Source organism: Pecten maximus, chromosome 6 (assembly GCF_902652985.1).
Source record: "Pecten maximus chromosome 6, xPecMax1.1, whole genome shotgun sequence".
In the NCBI taxonomy this organism is placed as follows: Eukaryota; Metazoa; Mollusca; class Bivalvia; order Pectinida; family Pectinidae; genus Pecten; species Pecten maximus.
The window spans coordinates 13,455,799-13,482,688 of record NC_047020.1 but is presented as its reverse complement, the minus strand read 5'-3'; the positions used below and the strand labels follow the sequence as shown (position 1 = coordinate 13,482,688).

Genomic DNA, 26,890 nt, shown 5'->3' with positions numbered 1-26,890 from the left:
CAAATTGAATTGAAATCCATTCACAACTTTATGATAAGTAGCGATTTAAAGGAATCACCTCAATATCCCCTATTGGGCCCTGCCCATTTGGCCCCTTGAGGGTCACAGTTACCATTTATGCAAAATCTGTTCCCCTTCTGCCAAGGATGTTTCTGACTAAATTAGGTTCAAATCCATTTATAACTTTATGACTACCACGGGGTAGTAGCGATTTAAAGGAAATTCTCTATTTCCCCTATTGGGCCCCGCCCCTCAGGCCCTTTGGGGGTCAGAGCCACCATTTATGCAAAATCTGTTCCCCTTCCCCCAAGGATGTCTCTGACCAAAATGGGTTCAAATCCTTTCATAACTTTATGACTAGTAGCGATTTTAAGGAATTACCTCTATTTCCCCTATTGGGCCCCGCCCATTTGGCCCCTTGGGGGTCACAGTTACCATTTATGCAAAATCTGTTCCCCTTCTGTCAAGGATGTTTCTGACTAAATTAGGTTCAAATCCATTCATAACTTTATGACTAGTAGCGATTTAAAGGAAATTCTCTATTTCCCCTATTGGGCCCCGCCCCTCAGGCCCCTTGGGGGTCAGAGCCACCATTTATGCAAAATCTGTTCCCCTTCCCCCAAGGATGTCTCTGACTAAAATGGGTTCAAATCCTTTCATATCTTTATGACTAGTAGCGATTTAAAGGAATTACCTCTATTTCCTCTATTGGGCCCCGCCCATTTGGCCCCTTGGGGGTCATAGTCACCATTTATGCAAAATCTGTTCCCCTTCCCCCAAGGATGTTTCTGACCAAATTGGGTTCAAATCCATTCATAACTTTATGACTAGTAGCGATTTAAAGGAAATTCTCTATTTCCTCTATTGGGCCCCGCCCCTCCGGCCCCTTGAGGGTCAGAGTTACCATTTATGCAAAATCTGTTCCCCTTCTGCCAAGGATGTTTCTGACTAAATTAGGTTCAAATCCATTCATAACTTTATGACTAGTAGCGATTTAAAGGAAATTCTCTATTTCCCCTATTGGGCCCCGCCCCTCAGGCCCCTTGGGGGTCAGAGCCACCATTTATGCAAAATCTGTTCCCCTTCCCCCAAGGATGTGTCTGACTAAAATGGGTTCAAATCCTTTCATAACTTTATGACTAGTAGCGATTTAAAGGAATTACCTCTATTTCCCCTATTGGGCCCCGCCCCTTTGGCCCCTCGGGGGTCAGAGTCACCATTTATGCAAAATCTGTTCCCCTTCTGCCAATGATGATTCTGGCCAAATTTGGTCAAAATCCAACAAGAACTTTTTGACTAGTAGCGATTTGAAGCAAATGTTGACGGACGACGGACGGACGGATGGACGGACGACAGACGGACGGACGACAGACGCTGCGCCATGACATAAGCTCACCGGACCTTCGGTCCAGGTGAGCTAAAAACAGAGAATGGTCAGGGCTAAAATTTGTTATTTGTGTTCCCCATTAAATTATAATTTTTTTTTTTTTTAAATGGCGATCATGACTTACCAGTAAACAAAGTTTACTTAGTCTAATACAAGTGCATAGTAATAGGTAGACATAATATTTGAGGGTTGCTAGGCAAACAGGAAAAAAATTATTCCTACAGCCAAAGAAAAATTCAGTGAAGAAAGTATTCCTACAGCCAAAGAAAAATTCAGTGAAGAAAGTAAAGTGAATTTGAATGTACACGTTGTGAGGCAGCTTATGCCATGCACTGGTTTGTTTGACTTTTTTTTCTACTAATTTTACAGGATAAAGTGTGGACATGTATGTGTTCAGAGGTACTTCCCTTGTTGTAACCAAATCCTGAGAAGAGAGAAGCTGGCAAAAATAATATCTACTAGTCTGAAGAAGTATATCGGAATCATATCTATAAAAGGGTTGATTTTATAGTACTGAACAGTCTTTTAAGGTAGATTAAATTGACAGAGCTATATTTGCAGGTAAACATCATATAATTACCAGCTAATGTATATGATACAGAGCAGCTATTTACACCTGCTTGCAATTGTGAAATAAATCAATAATAGATTTTATTCCTTTATGTTTTAGGGTCTTATCCGTGTACCTGTTTATGAATGTACTTCATTATTTCTGCATATCAGTCAATTTAACAGGTACAATATTTAGAATGTTGCCTACGGGAAGCCAGCTATGCAAACAGACATATATATACAGGGGAGTAAATGAATTGTGAAAATGATCACCATTAAACATTACAGAAAAAATATTTTTTGTGGTGAGTTGGGAGTAGTCAGTGGATTATAATATTGTTTAAAAAAAAAAAAAAATTCAGATTTTTTTTTCTCCATTACAAATCAATCATTGTTTATTGGCAACAAGAACTTACTGTTGGCATATCTTTTTTTCTGCTTTGTGAATGACCAATCAAATAACAAGGAACATTGTGTGCTGAATATGCTTCAAGGACTTCCTGTTGATATTTTTCCTGTACTTCTAATACAAGGCCAAGCTCCTCCGCAAACAAAACATCAAGATCTGTATGTCCTACAATAGATGTGATTAATTGATGAGAGAGAAGATAGTATAATTACAGTAATAGCAGTATTAATCACAATATTTCAGAAAACATGTCTATAAATGGATGACTAGTTTAATATATATTTAGTCAGTTGCTAGAAATAAATGTTTCGCAACATCCAAGGAAAGTGATCTTCTTTACTAGTCTAGCTGTCGTCAACATGTTTCGACCGCTACGTAGCCATCACAAAGACAATTTTTATAACATAAACATAAATGTTCTTCAGAATATTGTCTTTTTAACAATACAGTAAAACAAGTCTAGTACGAACACGCTTATAGCGATTTTATGGATATTGCGAACTGATTCCGATTCCCCAGCTATTCTCCCTCTTACTTCTATGTAATTCTATAATTATATTGTGAATTTCACATAGGGAAATATTGTCTATAATGAACCAATTTAGTGGCCCCTTCTGACTAAAATTCTGTGTAAGTTTAACTCTTTAGTACAAACCCATCTTCTTGAAGTCGGAAAGTCTTGCGCTGGCGATCACGACCGTGTCACCGAGAGGCGCCCGAGGGCACATTTCAGGGTATATATTTGTATGGCTATTGAATTGGTGAGTTGTGTTTTCGATGACTACTGAATAAAGTGAGTTGTTTGATCGATGTTTATGTTGAGTTAATTGTTAATCCATTCTTAGATGTCTCAGCGTGTGTGTACACAGTTACAGTACATGTATGTTTCGCAATGGCTTTATCATCAAATGCAAGCGACTGAGAGCTAGTGAAAATGAGGCTGCCGGGGTCAAGGTCACTGTGACCGATTTCTTAAGTAATGTTGTAAAAGACGTTCTGAATGTTTTGGACAGTGAAGACGAGGAGAAAATAGAGACAGAGGAGGAAAAATCCGTACTCAGCGGTGCTACGGCGAGTGATTATTGACATGATAAGCTGTTTTCTGGAGTCTCAAAATGATACGTCAGATGCTTTTAGTACTTTGTACACACTTGCCTCACGCGAAAAGTTTTGCCAGAAATAAAACTTATAACTGACTTAAATAAACACCAGTCGACTGTGATTATTGTGAATTGTGAAAACATGTGAAGAGGAAATAAAATAATAGCAGCGCTTTTAATTTGTATTTGTTTGTTTATATTTTTGTTTTAATATTTTCATACAGCTTTTAGAAAAGTTAAAAAAAAAAAAAAAAAAAAAAAATTGTAATACACAAACATACGAACTATCAATATAACAAACTGATTCAGTTGGTTCCCTGGGATTCGTTATAACCGTGTTTTACTGTATCACCATTCTAAATTAGAAATAAGCATGCTCTGCCAGCTGAGTTACTGAAACTGTAATTAACACTACCTAAATATTGGAAAACTCAAAACAGCAAAAGGCATGCACATTATAAAGTGAGATGGGCCAAGAGTTTATATATAAACAACAAACATCATTTTAAAAGTTTATGTATAACACAATACCATGACAAAAAATACAATGGGAAATCCATTTTACCTGTTGGACCACTTATCTTAATCATAATTGAATAATTGCTTTCTCAGTTATCATTTATAATATTCTCTCCTGGACTACTACTAAGGGGGTAGACTGCGGTGGGTTGCGAGTTCGAAACCCACGTGGGGCAGTTGCCAGGTACTGACCGTAGGTCGGTGGTTTTTCTCGGGGTACTACGGCTTTCCTCCACCTCCAAAACCAGGCATGTCCTTAAATGACCCTGGCTGTTAATAGGACGTTAAACAAAATAAAACAAATTCTGGACTACTAGTGTTTGTATTCTGTGTTGCATTTGACTATATGTCGTTAGTAAACCAAATTGTATTCATGAGACTGTATACTACAATTTACAGTGATTCGGTCTGTGTAGGAATACAGCTTCAGGTATAGGTTAAAACAATGGTCCACAGTTACATTCGGTATAGAGAGCTTTCGAATGCTGGCATTTATCTACATAAACCACTACAAAAAAGCAACGCAAGTTATGAGAGTAAAATTTAATAATAACAAAAATGAAGTCGACCGACTTGACATAAAATTATTATAAGCTCTATATTCCTGATCTAGGCCTATAGGAAGGAATCAAATTGTCAGTCATCACACAGGGGCTCGTTGTCGAATTGTCAGAAATGCTAGACACGACAACATTTAAAGTCCAGCATTTATTAAAAAAAATCTTGCGAAAAATTGACAGTATCGACATGGTTTCTGGTTGTGTATGCATACTGAATTATAGTTGTGGTTATTCACTGATGTCAAAGGCCTACCTTACTCCAAACTCGAGCCCCTGTGAAGTTGAACATCGTCTGCTAAGTTAGCGACACTGATATGGCTGGTTAGACTGGATTCTGTTTCTAATGAAATATCCTTAGAATCGTTTTCACCTACTGTCAAGACGATGTTCATTTAGAATTTAAGAGATGATATTCCTCTGAAAATAACGTTAATCCAGTCGATGAAACATAAGTGTTTCCGAGGAATCGAGTCTGTCCTGTGCAATACCCGTTCAACGCCGCATCACTTCTAAATGTTAACCGTATATCATTGCGCCGAAAAACGGCTTTATTTTTAAACAATCAGAAATTATGCAAATGTGAACAATTTGAAGATATCTACAAATGTTTATAAAATATAATATAAAGCCAAATTGTGCAAAAAACATTTCATGTGATTGCTATTGATAACGAAATGAGGGACTATATTATTCCTTCTGGAAATTTCGGCTGTTCCGGTATTTGAACTTGATGACGTCAGTGATGGGAGAAGCGGCAAATTTAAACGCGTCTTAAGCTACAGTAAATAAGATAAAATTATGAATGTAAATATAAGCATTGAACTGTTACCAAATGGTAGTATACAGTCGATATGAATACAATTTGGGTGATAGATAAATAGAATGTCGCCCAACACAATTAACACAATACCATGACAAAAAATACAATGGGAAATCCATTTTACCTGTTGGACCACTTATCTTAATCATAATTCAACAAGGCATCGCAAACGATACAAATCCCCTTGCGTGCTAACACATGAACTCTGACGCAAAATGGAGGGTGGGGTTATTGCAGGACATTGAAATAAGATCAGTTGTCATTTGCACTGAACTGCAATAGACATGGATGGGCTTATTATCAGGCATGGGCTAACGAGGTATTCCCATGCTGGACCCATATATGAAGTTTGGTCAGGATCCGTTCAGAAATGAAGTTGCAAGAGTGCTGACAAAGATTTTCTATAAATAGTAACGGTGACCTCAACCTTGACCTTGGCACCCTGAAACACGAACTCGTTCGAGGTATTCCCATGCTGAACCCATATATGAAGTTTGGTCAGGATCCGTTCAAAAATGAAGTCGCAAGAGCGCTGACAAAGATTTTCTATAAATAGTAACGGTGACCTTGACCTTGACCTTGTCACCCTGAAACACGAACTCGTTCGAGGTATTCCCATGCTGGACCCATATATGAAGTTTGGTCAGGATCCGTTCAGAAATGAAGTTGCAAGAGTGCTGACAACGATTTTCTATAAATAGTAACGGTGACCTTGACCTTGACCTTGACCTTGGCACCCTGAAACACGAACTCGTTCGAGGTATTCCCATGCTGGACCCATATATGAAGTTTCGTCAGAATCCGTTCAAAAATGAAGTCGCAAGAGCGCTGACAAAAAGTGAACATACGTACGTACTACGTAAGTACGTACGAAGGGAACGCTATATCCCCTCCCCGACTTTCGTCGCGAGGGGATAATAATTGCTTTCTCAGTTATCATTTATAACATTCTCTCCTGGACTACTACTAAGGGGGTAGACTGCGGTGGGTTGCGAGTTCGAAACCCACGTGGGGCAGTTGCCAGGTACTGACCGTAGGTCGGTGGTTTTTCTCGGGGTACTACGGCTTTCCTCCACCTCCAAAACCAGGCATGTCCTTAAATGACCCTGGCTGTTAATAGGACGTTAAACAAAATAAAACAAATTCTGGACTACTAGTGTTTGTAGGGTTGGTAAGGAGGAAATGACTCCTTGCAACAGCCAAGGTCATAGTGGTTTTACTAGTTATTTTGTATTGTTTTAATGCCATTTACAATTGGAGTCATTAAGTGCCAATGGTAATGGGGACTGATATGTCTCATTATACCAGAAGTTATAAGATTAGATAATAAAGACTTCCTGCATAATACATACCTGAATCAGACACTGGAATGTTACAGTCCAGACCACAGTTGCCAGCAAATGCCATCTCCAGGAGACAGGTAATCAGTCCACCATCACTCACATCATGTCCACTAAGGATTTTACGATCTGAAAATTCCAAGATGAAAAAAGAAAAGTGCTACAACCTGCACACTAACTCCTTAAACGTATGTAGTCTTTATTGATAGTTTTTAGAATGAACAAATGTCAATTTCATCTGAATACATCATAGCACATTTTCCTTTCCTCAGTAAAATAGTTGATATGGCAATTAAAATAGAAAAAAACAGTTGTCAGAAGACAACATAGCTTGCCAAGTGATTTGAAATTCAGAATTTTTACAAGTAAGTCGGAGTCAGGGCCAAAAGCATCTTGTGACAATGAACATACATGTCAAATATGAAAGCTCTTTCCCATACAGTTAATATAATATGGTACATTTTTTTTAAAGTAGGTCAAAGGTCAAGGTCATGGTCCGTAAATGTAATACCAATTAGAAAGATCTTGTTACATGTAATATACATCAAAATATCTATACTGTATCCTCATTAATAACACTGTTTTATAAAAACCATTTAGCTGTCTACGGACCATGCTGTAGCTGTAGAGTACATAACAGCTTCCATGGACTTTCTTTCCGGGGCTAAGATTATATTCAATAAGGCATAGTAATACCACAATCAATCAATCTTTTGACAAAGCTTGGAAACATAAAGAAACGAAAAGCCATAACTCTACATAACAGCTGTGGTAAGAGATCTCATATCAGCATAACACACTCCTCCATCTGAAGGTACACATACAAAATGACGATATGATGCTGAATTAGTAGATATCACCCGGACAATGGGACACACGTTAGTTCACCGACTGCAGACAGCTCTGTAAAATCTTTATCCTTTCTTTCAACACATGATGGCAAGATAATTACAGGGGATCTCAACGTGAGGGGGAGTATCTTGAGTTAAAAACACAAAGCTTGTCGAATGTTTGACTTGTCAAAGGTTGAGATTCCCTGTTTTCAGTCCAGAGGAGATGATTTTTTTCCTCTAGCCTGTTGACCTGATGTATACAATGCTTATGTCACCTCAATGCAACGCATTGCTGACCTTACTTTTTAAAACATGATTACACTGTTGCCAGGTTGTCATAAAATGATTATATGTAAGGTATCCCCATCTCAACTGTAGGACGAGACAAGGAAATCTCATATCTATAAAATTACTGGATATACTACTGGTGTACAGTAAGAGAATGACCAAAGCTGTAAGACGTTCACGACATGGATTGACATTTGGAATTACTTTAAAAGTAGGCTAAAGGTCACAGTCAAGGTCAACAGGTCCACAGATGTAGTACCAATGGAAAGATCTTGTGACAAGGAACACACATGGCAAATACCCAAGCTGTATTAAGTATTGATACAACACTGTTAAAGAGAAACTTTAACCTAGCTGTTTACGGACGAAGCTGACGCCGACGGTATAGACAAAGCTCACCTTCACTTTGTCATGGCAAGCTAATATATCATTGTTACCGTATGTACTTGATGTTGATCACTCGTTGGAATTTTCTCTCCATTAATCTCATCTCAATGGGACCTGTATCTACCTTTGAGGAGCTGTTGTGTTACATCAAATGCTTGACACAGAACTTGTGGTTGTTCCAAATCCGGTGTTGTTTCTCCAATCTGCTGGTAACATTGAGCCAAGGCTGACCCTCCTAGTCGATGCTTCCCTTCACTTATGTCCACATACAACAGAACACCTGTATCAATTAAAACATACAACAGGACACCTGTATCAATTAAAACATACAACAGGACACCTGTATCAATTAAAATATACAACAGGACACCTGTATCAATTAAAATATACAACAGGACACCTGTATCAATTAAAATATACAACAGGACAACTGTATCAATTAGAACATACAACAGGACACCTGTATCAATTAAAACAAACATATAACAGGACACCAATACAAATTAAAATATACAACAGGACAACTGTATCAATTAAAACATACAACAGGACACCTGTATCAATTAAAACATACAACAGGACACCTGTATCAATTAAAACATACAACAGGACACCTGTATCAATTAAAACAAACATACAACAGGACACCTGTACCAATTAAAACATACAACAGGACACCTGTATCAATTAAAACAAACATACAACAGGACACCTGTACCAATTAAAACATACAACAGGACACCTGTATCAATTAAAACATACAACAGGACACCTGTATCAATTAAAACAAACATACAACAGGACACCTGTACCAATAAAAACATACAAAAGGACACCTGTATCAATTAAAACATACAACAGGACACCTGTACAAGGCTTGAACATAAGGGTCCCAGACTTGTAGATTATCCAGCCAGGTTAGTGGTTTGAAATTCCAGTAGCCCAACTGACTAATTAAAATCTTGTAAAATCCTGTATTTCGAAACATGTAAACAACTGAAGGCTTGAACATGAAGGTTTGGGTGATAAGAGTTTAGCCATTTAATGTTAGATCATATTATTTACATTATACTAAGTTACCAACCTTTTCCCTGTGGACATTTGAGATCCGGTGTGATGGTGGCGGTGATATCTGGACATCCACAGTACATAGAAATAACCAGAGTACCTAAACAAAATGTATCATACCACAGATATTACATTCCCATTCACAAGATATTTCAAACCTCTCACCAAGGCACAAAATGTACCACAAATATCACAATCCCATTAACAAGATATTTCAAAACTCTCATAAAGTCACTAAATATCATAAATAGTACAATCCTATTCATGAAATATTTCATAACTCTGACTTAGTCACAAAATACGACAAATATTATAATACCATTCACAAGATATTTCAAAACTCTCACCAAGGCACATAATACCATAAATATTTCAATCCCATTCATGAAATATTTCATAACTCTGACTTATAGTCACAAAAGATCATAAATATTACAATTCCACTGGAAAAATTGGAGCCTTTTTTGGCAGACAACAAATCTGACAACGAACAACTGTTGACCAAAAAAATTATATACAATGTATTTTAAAATTAAATGAAACATACATGTTATTGCTTACAGCTCTCGATAAGGAGAAAATATCCTAAATACTTCAGACATATAAAATCAGTTGTAAATGTTGGTTTTAATTGATAACATACCAGGGGCCTTGACAGTCTGTCCTTCGACACGGGCAGCCATACTGAGCGAGTCCTTTCCCCCGTCAACGGCAACACCCAATTCTCTCATCACATCACACATGGCACAACAGGCATCAAACAGGGCTGCCCCCTCCCCGGGGAGTTTAGCTGGCCACATCCAGTTACCACTTACCTTGATGTCCTATAACAGAACAGTACTACAGTAGGTTTCACCGTATCTTGGAATTTCGTTAATATGTATCCTCCAGGATCTGAGACATAAATTTCGAATGAATGCGACCTAGACTAAGTGTAGATTCTTTTCTTGACACAGATAAAATATTTTTAAAGCATTCGTTTAAACAGCATTTTATCAGACTGATATGAAATCTATAATGGTGATATTCCCACTCTAGTAACACCACAGTGCAAGTGATAACACTGAAACAATGGCAAAATACATCCAGCTCTGCTAGGTATTACTGCACCCGTGTTCATGATGAAATTAATCAGTACGATGCATTTATAATTGTTGTTACCCTGACAACAGGCTAGTTTTGTTATAACCCCAACAACAGGCTAGTTTTCTGTTATTACCCTGACAACAGGCTAGTTTTATGTTATACCCTGACAACAGGCTAGTTTTCTGTTATTACCCTGACAACAGACTATTTTTCTGTTATTACACTGACAACAGGCTAGTTTTCTGTTATTATCCTGACAACAAGCTAGTTTTCTGTTATTACCCATGACAACAGGCTAGTTTTCTGTTATAACCTGACAACAGGCTAGTTTTCTGTTATTACCCTGACAACAGGCTAGTTTTCTGTTATTATCCTGACAACAAGCTAGTTTTCTGTTATAACCTGACAACAGGCTAGTTTTCTGTTATTACCCTGACAACAGGCTAGTTTTCTGTTATTATCCTGACAACAAGCTAGTTTTCTGTTATTACCCTGACAACAGGCTAGTTTTCTGTTACAGTGGAACTTCTATAAACCGAACATGCATGGGACATGACTATTTGTTCGGTTTACAGAGGGTTCGGTTTGGAGAAGTTGATCGAAAAATGACCGGTCGAATTCCGGATATAATTGGTCGGACGATGGTTTTATTAGAATGCACCCGATTACAAACCGTGCCGGTATCACGTAGACAATATTTGGTTTGTCTGAATAATATGCATATTATGAAAGTTAATCAATGTATCTATTGCAGAATATATAAGAAAGGCAAATGACTATAACTATAGTTTTAAACAGTATTTTCACATGTACAACTACACTTTACGATCGACCTACATTTTGTTACATCCGGTGAAGCTTCCGTTATGTGGATGGGGCCGATAGTCCAATACGGAATATTTTACATATCGACTAATATTAAAGGGTGTGAAGATGTTTTGTTTCAATATCAATTACAATTGATCAGATGATGCTGGTCGTATTTCCGACATCGCTGTTGTCTAAAAAAATATCACAGGCTTCATTTACGAAAACAACCCCCTTTGGGCCTCATTTAGATTAAATGCGAAACTCAGGCTTCTAGCTCTACTTGCATTGAGAAGATAAACGAACCGACGCGCTTCAATGAAGTGTGGCATTGTTTCATAATTGTTGTGTTGATTATACACAAGGCATCCGTCATAATGCCCCCTTGGGATATATATTGGATACCTGTACAAATCACATACGTAGGTCCCGAGACAATAAAGCTTCACACAATACCCGTCACGGTTGTTGTTTCACGGTTGACTGGCCTGACCTCGTGTCATATTCGCTCAGGTAAGGCCGGTTTTCAGAAGTAATTTTTGCTATATTTTAACAGGAACCTGACACAAAATCAGTTCGGTGTTCGGAATTCAGAGGGATCGGTATTTGGAAGTTTTTTAATACTATAATAAAGAAGGACCAATTCCGTACAATGTCAATTCGTTCGGTATTCAGAGGTGTTCGGTTTTTAGAAGGTTCGGTTTTCGGAAGTTGCACTGTATTACCCTGACAACAGGCTAGTTTTCTGTTATTACCCTGACAACAGGCTAGTTTTCTGTTATAACCTGACAACAGGCTAGTTTTCTGTTATTACCCCGACAACAGGCTAGTTTTCTGTTATTACCCTGACAACAGGCTAGTTTTCTGTTATTACCCTGACAACAGGCTAGTTTTCTGTTATTACACTGACAACAGGCTAGTTTTCTGTTATTACACTGACAACAGGCTAGTTTTCTGTTATTACCCTGACAACAGGCTAGTTTTCTGTTATTACACTGACAACAGGCTAGTTTTCTGTTATTACCCTGACAACAGGCTAGTTTTCTGTTATTACACTGACAACAGGCTAGTTTTCTGTTATTACACTGACAACAGGCTAGTTTTCTGTTATTACCCTGACAACAGGCTAGTTTTCTGTTATACCCCATGACAACAGGCTAGTTTTCTGTTATTACCCTGACATCAAGCTAGTTTTCTGTTATTACCCATGACAACAGGCTAGTTTTCTGTTTTAACCGGACATCAGGCTAGTTTCTGTTATTACCCTGACAACAGTCTAGTTTTCTGTTATACCCTGACAATAGTCGAGTTTTCTGTTATTACCCTGACAACAGGCTAGTTGTCCATGAACAGTGTCACACAGCCTATCTAATTATTTGCCATAATGACCACCAACACCAGCATCATATACTTCATCCACAGTAAAATTAATTCCAACATCAGCTTTGTCTACTTTATCCACAGTAAAATTAAATCCAACACCAGCTTTGTCCACAGTAAAATTAAATCCAACACCAACCTTATCTACTTTATCCACAGTAAAATTAAATCCAACACCAGATTTATCTACTTTATCCACAGTAAAATTAAATCCAACACCAACCTTATCTACTTTATCCACAGTAAAATTAAATCCAACACCAGCTTTATCTACTTTATCCACAGTAAAATTAAATCCAACACCAACCTTATCTACTTTATCCACAGTAAAATTAAATCCAACACCAGCTTTATCTACTTTATCCACAGTAAAATTAAATCCAACACCAGCTTTATATACTTTATCCACAGTAAAATTAAATCCAACATCAGCTTTATCTACTTTATCCATAGTAAAATTAAATCCAACATCAGCTTTATCTACTTTATCCACAGTAAAATTAAATCCAACACCAGCTTTATCTACTTTATCCACAGTAAAATTAAATCCAACATCAGCTTTATCTACTTTATCCACAGTAAAATTAAATCCAACACCAGCTTTATCTACTTTATCCACAGTAAAATTAAATCCAATACCAGCTTTATCTACTTTATCCACAATAAAATTAATTCCAACATCAGCTTTATCTACTTTATCCACAATAAAATTAATTCCAACATCAGCTTTATCTACTTTATCCACAATAAAATTAATTCCAACATCAGCTTTATCTACTTTATCCACAGTAAAATTAATTCCAACATCAGCTTTATCTACTTTATCCACAGTAAAATTAAATCCAACACCAGCTTTAACTACTTTATCCACATTAAAATTAATTCCAACATCAGCTTTATCTACTTTATCCACAGTAAAATTAATTCCAACATCAGCTTTATCTACTTTATCCACAGTAAAATTAAATCCAACACCAGCTTTATCTACTTTATCCACAGTAAAATTAAATCCAACACCAGCTTTATCTACTTTATCCACAGTAAAATTAAATCCAACATCAGCTTTATCTACTTTATCCACAGTAAAATTAAATCCAACACAAGCTTTAACTACTTTATCCACATTAAAATTAAATCCAACACCAGCTTTATCTACTTTATCCACATTAAAATTAAATCCAACACTAACTTTATCTACTTTATCCACATTAAAATTAAATCCAACACTAACTTTATCTACTTTATCCACAGTAAAATTAAATCCAACACTAGCTTTATCTACTTTATCCACAGTAGAATTAAATCCAACACCAGCTTTATCTACTTTATCCACAGTAAAATTAAATCCAACACTAGCTTTATCTACTTTATCCACAGTAAAATTAAATCCAACACCAGCTTTATCTACTTTATCCACAGTAAAATTAAATCCAACACCAGCTTTATCTACTTTATCCACAGTAAAATTAAATCCAACACCAGCTTTATCTACTTTATCCACAGTAAAATTAATTCCAACACCAGCTTTATCTACTTTATCCACAGTAATATTAAATCCAACACCAGCTTTATCTACTTTATCCACAGTAAAATTAAATCCAACATCAGCTTTATCTACTTTATCCACAGTAAAATTAAATCCAACACAAGCTTTATCTACTTTATCCACAGTAAAATTAAATCCAACACAAGCTTTATCTACTTTATCCACAGTAAAATTAAATCCAACACCAGCTTTATCTACTTTATCCACAGTAAAATTAAATCCAACACAAGCTTTATCTACTTTATCCACAGTAAAATTAAATCCAACACAAGCTTTATCTACTTTATCCACAGTAAAATTAAATCCAACACCAGATTTATCTACTTTATCCACAGTAAAATTAAATCCAACACCAGCTTTATCTACTTTATCCACAGTAAAATTAAATCCAACACCAGCTTTATCTACTTTATCCACAGTAAAATTAAATCCAACACTAGCTTCATTTACTTTATCCACAGTAAAATTAACAAAATCAAGTGCAGAATACGTACCTTTCTATGAGTAATACAGGCAAAAACTAGGTTTGTCATGGCCTCCCCAACAGACATACGAGCCCCAGCGCCTGGGTTCACTAGTCCCTTCACCGGTTGTTCCCCTATACTTGTGGCCGATCCAACTAACTCCTGTATCAACAAAATATAAAAATGAAATATGAACATGGTAACTGAAGTTCCATATTATAATCGTGTTTCTCTTATTTGAACTATATATATGTGTGTGTCAATATTTTTATTCGTGAAGAAAATTTTTTCTTTAATGCATTAGTAGGAAGTTGAGGGCAATTCCAGTAAAATTGATATATCCCAAAGAAGGACTCAAGAAATAAAGCAAGTCTATGCATGTCGGGTGCTGGATAAAATGTGCATTATCTAGTATTGTTTTGAATTATTCTATCAATCATTTTGTTCTAAGACTAGTATATTTAACAAAGATGTCCTGCTGTTGGGTAGAAATTTTACTGGAATACCTCTAGTATTCCTGAGTTAATTTGTAAATAGTCATATTAAACAGTAAAAATTGTTGGAGACAATTTTCTTATCTAAAACTTGTATGTAAAATATGATTATTAGTTCAATACTTGTCCTTTTACTGACATGCACAGTATATACAGAAATGGGAGGGTGATTTGGTACACAAACCCTGCAGGAGCAAAAACAAGCCTTTACCTGTCGCTCGCAGCAGTGACAATTGTAACCCCATGAAGGGTTATCAGCCCTTGAATGTATATGAAGGGTTATCAGCCCTTGAATGTTTATGTATGCTAATATAATTATCTACGCTGTAGGATTATAATGAAGTTAGATATGCTGGTTATACATAGTATATATAGTAAATATATGCTGTAGATAGATGTGTTGGATAAACACATAATAAGGAATATTAATTAAGTTATAGCTATTAATTAGATAAGCTATGTATTATTGATGTGTATATAGAATTATATAAGATACGTTGATATGTTTAATGAAATATTTATCAACTGTTATGCACTGTGTACACAGGTCTAGAGGCACTGAGTACATGGCGTAATTTGATGTACTTATATGGAGGTCAGTGCATAGTTTACTAATTCGGTAATTGCGTTTTACTGTAGCTTAATTTAGTGATAGAACCTTCTAGAAGCACACGTGTTGGTCAGGATATTATTTTAACCAAATTTTGAAAGTTGTTTGTTTACGATGGGTTGACGGTACCAGTTCATTTGTCACCAACTAGGGCATTATGTAAGACTTTCTGTTTTTGTTTCACTATAGCTCGATTCCAGAATGTCTGGGATCGGATTCAAAATTAGTAATTGTGGGACAGCTCTGGTCATTTTGGGTCATCCATCAAATTCCATGGAATTCCACCAACACGTGTGCATTGTGTATAAAAACCAAAGGGCTACAACACACGGCACTTCGGTCAGAACCATCAGACTAGATAGGCTGCCAGTCTAGTAGACCGTAAGTCAAAGAGGCCTGAGGAAATTACCACAGGGAGGGGACATGAGAGAGAGAGAGACAGAGAAGAACCACTATACGATCAAAGAAGATTAAACAGAAACAACTGCAGCTTCGTCTTCCTCCTTCTTCTGCCTTCACTACCTTTAGGGTTACACAATCCTGTGATGACCGGTGACAGAGATTAACTTTTAACAGTCTGTCCAGGCTACCTAAACATGCACTTTGTACAAACAGTATAGAGAAGGTTATTCCCAGCATACAGTCAATCTTAATTACTTTTATTAATTCATTTACTTACATTGTGTGTGATTGCTGTTACAGCCACGTCAGCTAACGGTGTATGAAGTGGACCTACACACTGCTGCTGGGCTACAAGTCCTGTCACACACCGGTCCACCTGTCAAACAATAATTACCATGTAACTAGAGCACTGACAGGTCAGTAAGGGCCCTGTATTGTGGTAATATATCCACCATAATCATCAAAAATATATCTGCCCATATAGCTGAAGTTGATGCTTGACATTTGGACTTCAAAAATAATGGCAAGAAAGCAAATATACATTTCACATTTAATAAGATGTTTCCTAGCTTCCACAGAAATCCACTTTGTCTTTGAACTTTGGATCCTAATGACCTTGACCTTTAATCCAGTGAGGGGCTGCAATAGCTCATATCAGTTGATTAGATTGTTGGCCACATTACCTGAAGTGAAGATCTCAGGTGAGTGGTTCGACACTCCCTACCAGTGGTGGTTTGTATCTTTCAAGAAGCTTAAATACAGACACTTCAGAAAGACAATAAATCTGAATTGCTCTAGATGGCATACAACAGTTTTTTTTATATTGTACAATAAAGTAGCTACGAACTACTACAAGGAGTCCCTGCCTCAACATCACACTAGCTGTTCATGGTTCACTGAAAAACAAACAAGCTATAATCCAGTGACCTTGATCTTTCATCAGTTGATTTATCCTTTTGTTCAGACCAATTTTACTTCATAATGTCAAAAAAAAATGTTCATCACTAAAAAGATATAAAATTTGACGACAATGACCCACTGTCCTTGACTTTATTAATATTTCTTGTTGAATTCTAATTAATTTTTCTTCATAATGCCATCACAAAAATTTCAACAATTAAAAGATACAAAATTGGACCTTGGCCTTTGCCCCAGTGACCATGAACTTAAGTCAGTTGACTCTTTGTTCAAATCCAACCAACATTGCTTCAGTGTCATAACAAAATTTGACCATGACCTTTCCTTTGACCTCGACCTTTGGTCAGAAGTCAGCTTTTTTAAAACATTTCTTTAAAGTGTCATAACAAAATCAGTGAAAATCTTCAAAAATTGACCTTTACCTTTGACCTCTGACCGTATGACCTTGACCTTTGGTCAGTAGACTCCTTGTTTAATTCTGAACAGCTTTGCTTCATCATGTCTTAATAAAATGCATATCAGTAAAAAGACGCAAAATTTGAACTTGACTTTTGACTTTGACTTTTTAGCCGAGTGCATTTTTGTGAACTAAACATCCTGATCAAGTTTCATGTGAATCCATCGATAAATATAAAAGTTATAGCCAGTAGTAAAATTTGTGGATGGAAGAATGGACAGACAGACAAAATGATTACTATAGGGTGCCCTTTCTCCCATACTTCACAGGGTTATCCCGCGGTTGCTAGGGAAAAGATAAATCGATCTTACACAGGGTGGGTAAAGACAGCCGGCACCCACTATATGACTCTGCTTACAATAACGTAACATCATCATTTTAAGTTGAGTAACCAAGTCGTAAACGTTGACATCATCAATTTTGACGCACATTCTAAGGAGCATTGAAGATGGCGCGATGAAAAACTTTCATAAAAACCTACATTTGTAAGTATTTGAGAAAAATAATCAATCATGGGTCTGTTCCGCGAACAAGGATATCTCAACCCTCGTGTAAGAGTTTGGCTGGCCAGCACTCGGTTGTTTTGAATTAGAGAGGTTTATTATAAAGTTGTATAATATAGATCGACTACACAAATTTAGCAATATCAGATAATCTATTTGGATGTTTGAGGCCTAATCCCTTGTACCGACAGGTCCACATCCACCAACCAGAGACCCCTAACAGATAGTTATATAGGTGTCAGCATCAACATACTGGAATCATGCTAATACTTAAAATATTTGCACAAAAGTTTTGAAAATATTCACAGTAAGTCTGTTATGAGTTAAAACAGCATGCTACAGGCCCAATATCAAGTCCTTGGTTATTGAGAAGTTGTTTGAAGATTTTACCAATGTGACCTTGAATGTAGGTCAAGTTCATTCATTTGAACAAACTTGGTAGCCCTTCACCCCAGCATGCTCCAGACCGCATATTAAGTCCCTGGGCCTCTTGGTTATTGAGAAGAAGTTGTTTGAAGATTTTAGCCTATTTACCCATGTGACCTTAAATGTAGGTCATTCTTTTGAACAAACTTTGTAGCCCTTCACCCCTTCGGGCAGGTGAGCTAAATATCATATACCGATTTCTAGTTCAGCTAATTACTATTTACTATATACACAAAGAAAATGGTGACAGACAACCATGTGCTTGTCAGTTGTGCCCTGTTAGATTTGCATACCATATTGTTTATGTAAGTAAAAAATTAAGTCAGGCATAACTGTTGATTTCCCCCTTTGCCCCTTTTTTGTTGTTGGATTTAATGATGATTTAATTACCAACTGACCATGATTGTTTTCTATCCCATGGTTGAATAGCTGCTAGCTGTCAACGGTAGTGGTAGTTTCACGTGTTAGTTATACAGAATTTGTTTTACAACCTACAGACAAAAATAAGTGTACGCTGTCCACATTTGGTAGTCTGCAGGTGTCCTCTATACTACTTATATAGTGATTTTCATTGGGGATTCCTGGCACTGTCCACTATGGACAGGTGTCTGCTATATAAGGTTGTCTGCTTGCACTGTCCACTATGGACAGGTGTCTGCTATATAAGGTTGTCTGCTTGCACTGTCCACTATGGACAGATGTCTGCTATATAAGGTTATCAGCTGGCACTGACCGCTATGGACAGGTGTCTGCTATATAAGGTTGTCTGCTATATAAGGTTGTCTGCTTGCACTGTCCACTATGGACAGATGTCTGCTATATAAGGTTGTCTGCTGGCACTGTCCGCTATGGACATGTGTCTGCTATATAAGGTTGTCTGCTATATAAGGTTGTCAGCTGGCACTGTCCGCTATGGACAGTTGTCTGCTATATAAGGTTGTCTGCTTGCACTGTCCGCTATGGACAGGTGTCTGCTATATAAGGTTGTCAGCTGGCACTGTCCGCTATGGAAAGGTGTCTGCTATATAAGGTTGTCAGCTGGCACTGACCGCTATGGACAGGTGTCTGCTATATAAGGTTGTCAGCTATGACAGGTTTAATTGTAATTACCTTGTTAGTGAGATATCTCTTACTGGCTACAGATGGCAGGCGTAGAACTCTCTGTAGGGCATCATTTACTGTTAGGTCCTCAGGTAGAGATAGAGACTTCAGTGGAATTTCTTTGTGGTCAAGGATAAACTCCTACAGCACAAAATCAGAAATCCTTATTCCTAATTCCTTATTACCAAAATTCTCCTATACTGTATCTTTACTGTCTATAGAGAACATGTATAGCATTTTAGTTCAAATGACATAATAATTCATGTGAAATATATACTAGTTGGAATTCTGGAGTGTTTTAAGTTGATAATACATGCTATATTTACATCATACTCTTTACCTTTCTTGGCATTGAGCCAAGGACATGTTCGAGTTGTAGGTCAACAGGATACTTATGAATCTTCCTTCTCTTTTTGGCAGGGCTTCCATCACCTTCTGAGTGGTCAAATCCCTCAAACCTGATCTGTGATAAACAATCACTCATACACGACCAACAGGACTCATTATCATTGTCAAAGGTATCAATTATTTAACAAATAATTGTGGCACATTTAGAACTTTCTTCATAGTATCTGGAAACCCATGTAAGTTACAGATCTGTAATATTGGTTATATTTAGTGTGTGAAATTGTTGAAATGAATTCTTTTATCAGAGTACCTGGCAGCCTCTGTCTTAACATTGAAAGGTTTAAAAACAATACTGTTTGAACTTTATTAAATTAAATATCACACAACTGGATACTTATTAAAATAAGTGCTTTAAATAAGTATCTCTTAGTCTTTCATCATTCAGTTCGCTCTGTTTCATTGGTAGAATCATAATTTTGAATTGTTTTGGGAGTTAAAGATAGATATAAGTTTATGCTCTTTTTAAACTTTCATAAAAAGAATTTTGACCTACTCTTCCATCTCCAGTGATTTTGCCCACTATGTCGACAGGACATCTCTCTCGTTTACCGATTGTTTCGAGAACATCACGGTCAGACTTATTAAGGAGAATGGCGTTACTTTCCTGGTACTCCGCTCCCCATAACTCCATGTCTGTGAGAGTGGGATCCCCCAAAGTAAACTCTGATGCCCTGATCACAGCTCCGGCTGGTTCTGCTATCTCCTTCAGCACATTACCTGACAAACACAACTCCACATATAGAGATATTTCATATTAGACAACATACCCAGTAGTGATACACAGCCTGTTGCTTCCATTTTTTAACATACTCGGCAAACAGCTGCCCCATGTAATATCTATCATTATATTTGGCAGCTGTTTACCGGATATGTTTGGCTAAAGTTTCACTGCCCCCCCAATCTTACAGTTTGTTACATACCATTTCCTCCAGCTCCTTGATCGTGTATACTGGCTATAGGGTTATTGTTCCCCATCTCCAGACAGGCACGTATCAGCCGATTGAGTTTTTGTTCCATCTCGGGATCTCCTCTCTGCACGGCTCCGAAGTCCAGCTCTGCCTTGTTGTCCCCCTGTACCTGGACAGAGGATGCCGCTCCTCCTCCAACGCCGATACGATACACTGGGCCCCCGATCTTGGCTACCCGCATACCTACAAATATCAACATATTTGCTGCTGGAGTCTCCACTTGGCCTGAACTGTAGTGACAATAATGTTTGTCAGACGGACAATGAGTAAAAGTGAAAGAAACTGAACAATGAGAGTCTACTTACAATCTGAAATATTTTGTTTATTTTTTCACCAATTCATTTGTCCTCTGAATATTAATACTGACAGGCCACTTACGGTAGACCTTTTGACCCCTACTAAGGATTAGTCATTCTATCCTTTTTGATATCTAAGACGACAGGTGCAGAGACTTTATCAAAATCAATGTATTTCAGGGATCATTACTAAAATTTAGAATCTCATCATTTCATGTTATTATGTATAAACTCATAATTTTTTCAATGAATAATTCAGCTTATTTGACTTTGGCATTCCAGTGAAGAATACTGCATACCTTCTATGGATGACGCATGTACTTTACATTTTAACCCTGATCTAGATAATTTTAGTTTAAATACACCATTATATCAAATAATAGGAGATCACAGAAGGATCTTAGCAACCACCAATGAATAATCTTTAATTGTTCTATGAAACACTGCAGATCTGTTCTCTACTTTTCCTCTGTTCCTCTTAATCATTTGATAACTAGGAAAACCTTCATATGAAATAAAAAAAAAAGATCTGTTTTAGAAAAAATCATGAAAAATAGCGATAATCTTTATTTGTCAAAATCAATTATGGCTACCTGTGGGTCATTTTGTTCTCCGATCAAATTCAAAATGGATTGGGCACAACTAGGAACCCAGAAGAACCTTTGTGTGAATTTTGAGAAATACACTTTCAGTGCTTCTCAAGAAATACTGATAACAAGGACTTTACAGACAGATGACGGATGGATGATGTAAGACAGTTCACGGGCCACAAAGTGGGATGATTTGAACAGAACAAATACTTACCTTCTTTTGGAGTCTTTTTTGTGATGCAGTAACTATCTAATTGTCCAATGCCACCACTGAACATGATAGGCTTGACATATTCCCTTCGCTCCCCATTAGGTGTCGTCAGTCCAAATGATCGTGCAAACCCTGTGAGGACAGGTTCTCCAAACTTGTTACCATAGTCTGAGGCACCATTACTCGCCTCCACAGCAATTTCAACAGGAGAAGCAAAGTTACTGGGGTAGACAAAGGCCTTGTCCTCCCAAGGCAAGTCATAACCTTCAACACAAATATTTTTGACTTACACAAGTTATCTTTGAATAAAGTAGTTGGTCCATTATAGAAAATTCCCTATTAAATTTTATCTTGAAAATAACTTATCCTAACTTAAGTATTACAATTCTAAATTTTCCATGAATCTGTAATGAAGTGTAAATAATGGTTCAACCCAGTCATGCCTGCAAAATGCCACCTATTAAGAATACATTAATTACAGGATGTAATAGTTATTAAACCAACCCCGTACATGGGATGAGGGGGTCGATATACTCATATATCTTTCTGCCCCCCCCACCCCTACCTTGGCATGAGGGGAGGTTATATACTCATACATCTTACTGCCCCCTTACATGGGATGAGGGGGTTGATATACTCATACATCGTATTGCCCCCCTACCTTAGATGAGGGGGTTGATATACTCATACATCTTACTGCCCCCTTACCTGGGATGAGGGGGTTGATATACATCTTATTGCCCCCTACCTTAGATGAGGGGGTTGATATACTCATACATCTTACTGCCGCCCTACCTTAGATGAGGGGGTTGATATACTCATACATCTTACTGCCCCCTTACATGGGATGAGGGGAGGTTGATATACTCATACATCTTACTGCCCCTTACATGGGATGAGGGGAGGTTGATATACTCATACATCTTACTGCCCCCTTACCTGGGATGAGGGGAGGTTGATATACTCATACATCTTACTGCCCCCTTACATTGGATGAGGGGAGGTTGATATACTCATACATCTTACTGCCCCCTTACATTGGATGAGGGGAGGTTGATATACTCATACATCTTACTGCCCCCTTACATGGGATGAGGGGAGGTTGATATACTCATACATCTTACTGCCCCCTTACATTGGATGAGGGGAGGTTGATATACTCATACATCTTACTGCCCCCTTACCTGGGATGAGGGGAGGTTGATATACTCATACATCTTACTGCCCCCTTACATGGGATGAGGGGAGGTTGATATACTCTTACATCTTACTGCCCCCTTACATGGGATGAGGGGAGGTTGATATACTCATACATCTTACTGCCCCCTTACCTTAGATGAGGGGGTTGATATACTCATACATCTTTCTGTCCCCTTACATGGGAGGAGGGGAGGTTGATATACTCATACATCTTTCTGTCCCCTTACATGGGAGGAGGGGAGGTTGATATACTCATACATCTTACTGTCCCCTTACATGGGAGGAGGGGAGGTTGATATACTCATACATCTTTCTGTCCCCTTACATGGGAGGAGGGGGTTTATTTACATATTACTGCCCCCTTATATGGGATGAGGGGAGGTTGATATACTCATACATCTTTCTGTCCCCTTACATGGGAGGAGGGGGTTTATTTACATATTACTGCCCCCTTACATGGGATGAGGGGGTTGATATACTCATACATCTTACTGCCCCCTTACAGTAAGGACCGTAGCTTTTAATACTTCTACCCCCCACACCGCGATTTATGGTGACGAGAAATAATCACCGTGTTTCCTAGTGATAGACCAATTATGCCAATCAATCACCGGAGTTAAATCATCAAAGATCGCGGTGACCAAGCGTGCCGCGGTGAACCTTCGCGATCGAGACAATGAGGATCACAGAGAATCACAGTGGATCAGCAGGACTATCGGTGCTTACTCATGCGATAAAATTTACCTGTAATATGGATCGATATGGAGTAGGCTAACTACATGTATATAACTGATACCTATCAACGCTATGATCGATGTGACCAGGGACGTACGGTATAACGTAATTGAAACTTTACATTAACCATTGGTTTTAATTTTTTCCAGCTCTTATAAATGCCGTAGAATTAAACATCAGTTTTACTTAGCTTGAAAATATGTGATATTTTATTTTATTTTGTCACTATAGTCGTAGTCTAGAGGGGACATAGATAATGTGTAGTATATTTAGATATAAAGAACTGTAAAGATTCCGCTGTGTGTCGCTGACCGGTAAAAGAAAGTAGATTTGATGGAAGTTATTTCTTGTGTAGTAGATGTAAGAATCACGGATTGATGAACATTTCGAACAACTTTCATCCAAGTAAGGATATAATTTGCATGTCTGCTGTAGGGCCAGAACGCACTACTCTATGAAAACATGGAATTTTCCGTCACCGTTTGGTGTCGCTAAGATGTAAGGTGTAAATACAGTAAAACGGGTTTGAAATCACACGTATCTTACCAATATGGATAAATGAGATATGTATTTACCCCCAGAACACCCATTTAGTCCCACCTAGAGGTTTTATTCCGTCAGTATAGACCCTTGCTTTACGCTAGTCAAAATTTCACGCTGTTGACCTGCCATTTTGTAAGTGACAGTACGACTAACCACCCGAATCGGAACGCAATGGACCGAAAAGACCACATATAATTTATTGTCTTTTTCTTCTAACGTAGTTTAAATCAAGAAAACTAAGCTTATTATTTCACAAAACCTGTTATATTAAATTCAAAAATTCATAATTTCTTAATTATAAGCGGTAAAATCTATAGAAATAAAAGTTGTAGCATCGCACATGGATTAGGTAATTAGGCCGACCGCGACCTACAATGTATAGTTAGCAACATGGCGTCGAATCCAGAATGAAATATTGACTAGCGTAAAGCGAGGGTCTATTAGGACTGAATTAAACACCTAGATGGGACTAAATGGGTATACTGGGGTAAATAAATATCTCATTTATCCATATATGTAAGTGTTATGTCATTCCCGATTTTATTGTATTAGGACCAAAATCTTAGCGACATGCCACATGTCAGCTGTCGGAGAATTCCACGTTTTCATATCGTAGTGTGCCAGAGGAGGCCAATAGAAACTCTGGCTAATTCCACCTATGAAACTGATCAACAGTGGGAATAACACTTATTATGTGTAATGATACTGGTTGCATAGTCAAAAACCTGCAATATATCGTATCTTAGGGCATCCATATAATATGGGTGTTAAATGTACCGGCTGTTTCATGTCTTCACATTAATATCATGTCACTGAGTATTTTTTTTTTTACTCTGGCCTATTTTATGGTTACTGTTTCTATCAAAAATGTGATTTCAATGATTTTTATAAAATCATAATACTTGTACATTTTATTACGTAGCGTCTTATAGAATACAACACGTTTTCATTTTGTGATGAATCAACATGATAGCCGTCATTGGTGGATAGTATCCATCTTGGCTGTCTGTCAATCAAACGCAATAGAAATGGATACCTGGCCGTACACGAATTTCATCGGTTGGATTGACAAGTCACCTTATACAAAGCAGATGACACTGAAGTTCGTCACACCTCAGTGAGCATTGTTGCTGTCAATCAAACGCCGCGGAAAGGCTTTGCGCGTATTTCATTGGTTGATCAGAATGATTGACAAGTCATTCTCCGTGCACAGGTAAGATTTACAAGACAGTTACGAAATGTCTTGTTATTACTATCAGAGACATATATACAGAGAGATTAGTAACATCGCTATTTCCCCGTACACGTAGTGGCTCTCTTTATTCGTGACCACTCAAGCACATCCCTTATCGAGAGCGTCCTGTCTCCTATCAAACACACGCGAGCGCAGGTAAATCGGGCTATGCGCATGTGTGTATCGTAGTATTGGAACTTATTCGACATGTTCTGGTTAATCCGCCATTACGTAAGACCAAAACATCGTCATTTTAAATACACACAGATAGCACATCGTTTTATTTTGGCCACTACAAAAGTTACCACATTAACCAAAAACTATCTAACTTATGGGATATAGTCTTATTGGTCATGCACATTGTTGCCATTTATCCGTATTTTCTAAAATCCATTGGGTCCTTTTCGACATGTCCAAGTTTTGTAATTAAGCAGCCATTACGTCCGTCCAAAACATCGTCAATTTTAAACGCACACAAAAAGCACATTGTTTTATCTAGGCCACTACAAAAGTTACCACATTAACCAAAAACTATCATACTTATGGAATGTGGTCTTGATTATCATGCATATTGTTGTCATTTATCCGTATTCTCGAAAACCCCATAGGGACTTTTCGAAAATTAGAGATTCCCGCCGATCTTTCCTGCGTTGTGCTTGACTTTCATACTCAAAATACAAACACTTGGACAGCAAATTTTGATATATTTCATATTGATGACACTTCTGCACTTTGATATTAATAAAATTAAAGCACATAATTGGATCTTGGTGATGATTTCAAATAGAAATTATCGATAATTATATGTCTGTTTTTCAAGTTTTCTCCAATATGGCGTCTAGTGAAGACTGAACCGAGCGACCGCAAAGGATTGTGGGAAGGTCAGGGACCACTATGTAAACACAAGGGCAAATAGAGAGCTGCCAATCTCTGTATATATGTCTCTGTTACTATGTATCAATCTTTTACAGATAAATATATTTGCAAATAAATGATAACTATTCTTTTAAAGTTTTGCTATCAGAAAGTTAGTTTTATCACGTTTATGACCATAACGAGTTAAATACATGTATATCAATCCATAATTTTACCATCGATCATTGGAATTGTGGAAGTTATTTAATTCATGTTACGGTGTTAGTCTTGTTGAGTACGGCAATAAGATGCATGTTAAAAGCACACGATTTGTAAATGATCTCCATTTCGATAGTGATACGTATACTTCACGTATACGAAAGTCAGTACATG

The 26,890-nt window shown here is 37.4% G+C and overlaps 1 protein-coding gene across 1 annotated transcript in view; it reads right to left on the bottom strand.

Annotated features, from left to right (window-relative positions):
• The window catches only part of LOC117329017 (phosphoribosylformylglycinamidine synthase-like), a 59,707-nt gene that overhangs the window by 12,256 nt on the left and 20,561 nt on the right, over positions 1 to 26,890 (bottom strand). The window contains 12 exon segments of the mRNA XM_033886694.1: positions 2,356 to 2,513; positions 6,700 to 6,816; positions 8,320 to 8,475; positions 9,280 to 9,363; positions 9,907 to 10,087; positions 14,577 to 14,708; positions 16,330 to 16,428; positions 19,467 to 19,598; positions 19,798 to 19,920; positions 20,359 to 20,582; positions 20,786 to 21,016; positions 21,934 to 22,194. Coding sequence (XP_033742585.1) covers positions 2,356 to 2,513; positions 6,700 to 6,816; positions 8,320 to 8,475; positions 9,280 to 9,363; positions 9,907 to 10,087; positions 14,577 to 14,708; positions 16,330 to 16,428; positions 19,467 to 19,598; positions 19,798 to 19,920; positions 20,359 to 20,582; positions 20,786 to 21,016; positions 21,934 to 22,194 — 1,898 coding nt within the window.